The 5,000-nt window shown below is 37.3% G+C and overlaps 1 protein-coding gene across 1 annotated transcript in view; it reads right to left on the bottom strand.

Annotated features, from left to right (window-relative positions):
• The window catches only part of LOC135665265 (photosystem II CP47 reaction center protein-like), a 1,949-nt gene extending 474 nt beyond the window's left edge, over window positions 1-1,475 (bottom strand). Inside the window, 1 exon segment of the mRNA XM_065177172.1 lies at window positions 1-1,475. This exon segment is cut by the window's left edge and continues 8 nt beyond it. Coding sequence (XP_065033244.1) covers window positions 1-1,198 — 1,198 coding nt within the window. The 5' untranslated portion in view covers window positions 1,199-1,475.
• Window positions 1,476-5,000: the final 3,525 nt, after the last annotated feature.

Below are 5,000 nucleotides of genomic sequence, written 5' to 3'. Positions count from 1 at the left end.
CAACAGTTACACCTACTTGTTCAACACTATACTTTGATTCTGCCCTTCTAAAAGGAACATCGGCTCTAACAATTCCGTCTCCATCTACCAAAACTACCGGAAATGTTTCAAAAAAGGTAGGCATACGACGTACAAAAAGCTCGCGCCCTTCTTTATCTCTAAAGACGGGGTGTCCTAACCACCCAACAGCTATTCCATCCCCGTTGTCCATTGACCCTGCTCTGAATAATCCCCCTTTTGCTGGATTATTACCAATGTAATCATAAAAAGCTAATTTTTCGGGAATTTTAGACCAAGCTTCCGATAAACTCAGATTTTGGGCTAGTCCGGCGCTAACTCTTCGATATATTTCTTGCTGAAAGTATCCCTGATCCCACTGATAACGAGTGGGACCAAATAATTCGATTGGGGTAGTTGCTGAACCATACCACATAGTTCCAGCAACAACGAAAGCTGCAAAAAAAACAGCAGCGATACTACTGGAAAGTACAGTTTCAATATTGCCCATACGTAATCCTTTGTATAGACGTTGAGGCGGACGGACACTAAGATGGAATAAGCCTGCTAATATGCCCAATGTACCCGCTGCAATATGATGAGAGGCTATTCCTCCGGGAACAAAAGGATCAAAGCCTTCTGCGCCCCACGCTGGACTTACGGGTTGTACTTTTCCAGTTAGTCCATAAGGATCGGACACCCATATTCCAGGACCATACAAACCTGTTACATGAAATGCGCCAAAGCCAAAGCAAGCCAACCCTGAGAGAAATAAATGAATTCCAAAGATCTTAGGCAAATCCAAAGATGGTTTGCCCGTACGTTCATCACAGAATATTTCTAGGTCCCAATACACCCAATGCCAGATAGCTGCCAAGAAGCACAAGCCAGAAAACACAATATGTGCCCCTGCCACACCTTCATAACTCCAAATACCGGGATTCGTTACAGTTCCTCCTGAAATACTCCAACCACCCCACGAATTGGTTATTCCTAAACGAGTCATGAAGGGTATAACGAACATACCTTGTCTCCACATTGGATCAAGAGCGGGGTCAGAGGGATCAAAAACCGCTAATTCGTATAAAGCCATCGAACCGGCCCAACCAGCAACTAGGGCTGTATGCATTATATGGACAGAAAGCAATCGACCGGGATCATTCAATACGACAGTATGAACACGATACCAAGGCAAACCCATGGAAATACCCCTTTATCAAAGAAAAATAGACACTATGTCACTTTATTTTATCGCATTGGAAAAGACTATACTATGTATCTAACCTTTTCAGTAGATTCCGTATGAGAAAGGGTTAATTTTTATTCCGTTCCATTGAAAATAATGGAACAATTCTGTTCGTAAGAACAAAGAGAAGCAGATCTATTCTATACCCGATAAGTACCAATACGCAATGGGAGGATTAGTTCTACTTTCGGGAAACGAATGCATAGATACTTGTTTATTACTCCAACGATTGATCCGTTAGTTAAAATTTTTCTTTATTCATTCTGTCTTACTCTATAAAATAAACCTTCCAATTTATGTATAAAAATCTATGTATAAAATACAATAAACAGAAAAAGGGATGAAGACGATAAAGCCATTGTTATGTTTCCACATTAAAGTGAAGTATAGTACTCAATTTTTTCTTTAATTTAATGCCCGTTGGTGTTCCAAAAGTACCTTTTCGGAGTCCTGGAGAGGAAGATGCAGTTTGGGTTGACTTATAGTGCGACTTGTCAGACATATTGGGTTATATGGAATTTACCCGTTCTCTCCCTCGATCGAAATATCCTCTGTTTCGCCTAAGAAATATTGTATTGAGTGAACCATCAATCATTCGGAGCGTGAAGTGCAATTAGATCAATTTATTTATTTTGAGGATCAATTAGGAGAATTTATGGTTGACTTGGAAAAATAAAAATAAAATAAAGTAATAAAGTATCCAGATAAAATAAAGTAATAAAGTATCCAGGCTCCGTTCAGAAAATACCAAATTGGTAATCCATGTAATGTATGATTACCGCTTGTATCATAAACGATTCTTATCCTTATTATAGGAGTGATTTCAAACGTCCAACCAATAACCAACGGAATAGTATGATGAGTACATCGAATGATTGGGGAAAGGCATGAAACGAATTGAAAAAAAAAAGTCGTAACAAAAAGAAGTGGTACTGAGACCATTTGCCCTATATGTGCAAATGGAATTCGGACAGATCTTTTCCCGGAGTAGAACATGAACCTAAAAGAATTGAAAAGGCCCATTCAGAAACAAGAAAATTACATCGTGATTTGAATGTCGATGAAACAATACATCAATGAGAGAGATTTGTTCAATTTCAATAAGTTCAGTAAATTCTTTTTTTATAGGTAAGGAAGCCAAAACTCATCTCATGTCTTTTTAAAAATGGAAGCTTTATTAGAAAAACAAAAACCTATTACAGAAAAAAAAAAAAAAAAAAATAGAACTGGAATCGACACATTGATTCTTTTTTCGCAATTTTTTTGAACCGTATGCATCCAAAGGTGCACGTACAGTTCCTAAAGGAACCAATTTTGTCCTAATCAACCGACTTCATCGAGAAAGATTACTTTTTTTAGGTCAAGAGGTTAATAGCGAGATCTCAAATCAAATTGTTGGTCTCATGGTATATCTCAGTATAGAAGATAATACTAGGGATCTTTTTTTGTTTATAAACTCTCCCGGCGGATGGGTAGTATCAGGAATAGCTATTTATGATACTATGCAATTTGTGCCACCCGATGTGCATACAATATGCATGGGGTTAGCCGCTTCTATGGGATCTTTCATTCTGATCGGAGGAGAAATTACCAAACGTCTAGCATTCCCTCACGCTTGGCGCCAATGAGTTTTTATTTGAAAAAAAAAAGAAAGACTATGCCTTCGCCATATTGAATATGAATAATAAGTAATAATAGCATGGCACTTCGAGTTCGATATGAACAAACCATTATTGTTTTTTCATAACATGAGATTTTGTATCGAGATAGTAGTATGAAACAAAGGTTATTTCCGATTTGTTGATTTTATGTGTCGGGGGTACATTTCAGCGTCACAAACCATTTTTCTTCCACACCAGAAGTTTCTTTCTGATATTTATGTTATGGAAGAGTACGAAAATGAAAAAAAAAAAGATCAGTTTTCCTTATTTGATCGTATCAGAAAGGCACTTTGGGATTGCTAAATCACAGACGAGATAAATATATAAAGCAACAGAACCATCATAGTATTTTTGACTCCTACGAAAGGAAGGGTGGTAAATGGATCATTCAACGATCTGAATCAGATGGATTCTCTTTCTTTCTTAGATAGAATAGAAGAGAAGAAAAAAGTAAATTCCATTGCGGAGCCGTATGCAACGCACAGAAGATGCCTGTACGGTTGTTCAATTTCTTCTTGTTATTTTTTTTTTATCCCTTACATTAGCCCAATCATACGAGATAGAGGAACCGTTCATGATGTTATATCAATATCAATATATTTAGGGTCATGATTCATCAACCTGCTAGTTCTTTTTATGAATCACGAACAGGGGAATTTGTCCTGGAAATGGAAGAACTACTGAAACTTCGTGAAACCCTCACAAAGGTTTATGTACAAAGAACGGGCAAGCCTTTATGGGTTGTATCCGAAGACATGGAAAGGGATGTTTTTATGTCAGCAACAGAAGCCCAAGCTCATGGCATTGTTGATCTCGTAGCGGTCGAAAATGAAAATACCGGGGATTTCGTGTAAATCCATTTCAAACCATAATTCGAATTTTCTGTGATTTGGTATTGAATAGAAAAAATTCATAATCATCAATCCAATCATCAGGTTAAGATCGATCTAAACCAACCCATTCCATTCTAATTCTATATATACATATATATATATACGACATGCCAACTATTAAACAACTTATTAGAAACGCAAGACAGCCGATAAGAAATGTTACGAAATCTCCCGCTCTTAGAGGATGTCCTCAGCGTCGAGGAACATGTACTAGGGTGTATGTGCGACTCGTTCAGATCATGAGTTCGAACAAATGAGACAATTTTTCCAGTGTCAATGACCGGTACCAATGAATAGGGTAAATGGAAAAGATCTATCATATACCTATATTGTGTATGGAATTTATGGTTTCCATTGGTGCAAATCCAATCACCTAGATTTGAGATGAAAAGCAATTCCCCATTGGTAGCAAATAGTTATCCATTAAGCGGAGGAAATAGTATTATAAGAAGCAAAAAGATTATGCGCCTATTGTTAAAAGAGCGGACTAAGAGGGTCAGCTACCTAGCCAACTTTCCTAATTAAATGCCGTCACTGTATAGATAACTCTTAGTGTGAAAAGAGTTATTACTCTATAATTGATGGGTAGAGCCAAAGAGTGTGAACTATACAAGTTCACAATACCATTTGGTTAAATGAAAGAAGAGGCTCCGGTGTATAGAGAGGACCTCACCGTTTAAGAAGTAACCATAGAAACGATGGAACCCACTATTTTTTTTGAGTATCATTATAATTTCTTATTTGCAGGTGAAATGCCTGGACGGAATAAAAAATTGTGGTCAGGAAGGTTATAGTAGCAAAAGCCATTGGAATTTATATTTTATATATCGGAATAATCCGTTTTGTTATTAATCGACCGTGAGAGGGGAAAAGGATGACTGAAAGAATCGAAATCAATTAGTTATTCATTAAGGTTTAATTTGATTCAATGACCAGAGTTAGACGGGGATATACAGCTCGGAGACGTCGAACAAAAATTCGTTTATTTGCATCAACCTCTAGAGGAGCTCATTCAAGACTTACTCGAACGATTACTCAACAGAAAATGAGAGCTTTGGCTTCCTCTCATCGAGATAGAGGCAGGCAAAAGAGGGATTTTCGTCGTTTGTGGATCACTCGGATAAATGCAGTAACTCGTGATAATAAGGTATTGTATAGTTATAGTAGATTAATACACAATCTGTACAAGAAGCAATTGCTTCT

Source organism: Musa acuminata, unplaced genomic scaffold (genome assembly GCF_036884655.1).
Source record: "Musa acuminata AAA Group cultivar baxijiao unplaced genomic scaffold, Cavendish_Baxijiao_AAA HiC_scaffold_972, whole genome shotgun sequence".
NCBI lineage: Eukaryota > Viridiplantae > Streptophyta > Magnoliopsida > Zingiberales > Musaceae > Musa > Musa acuminata.
This window is presented reverse-complemented; position numbering and strand designations above follow the sequence as displayed.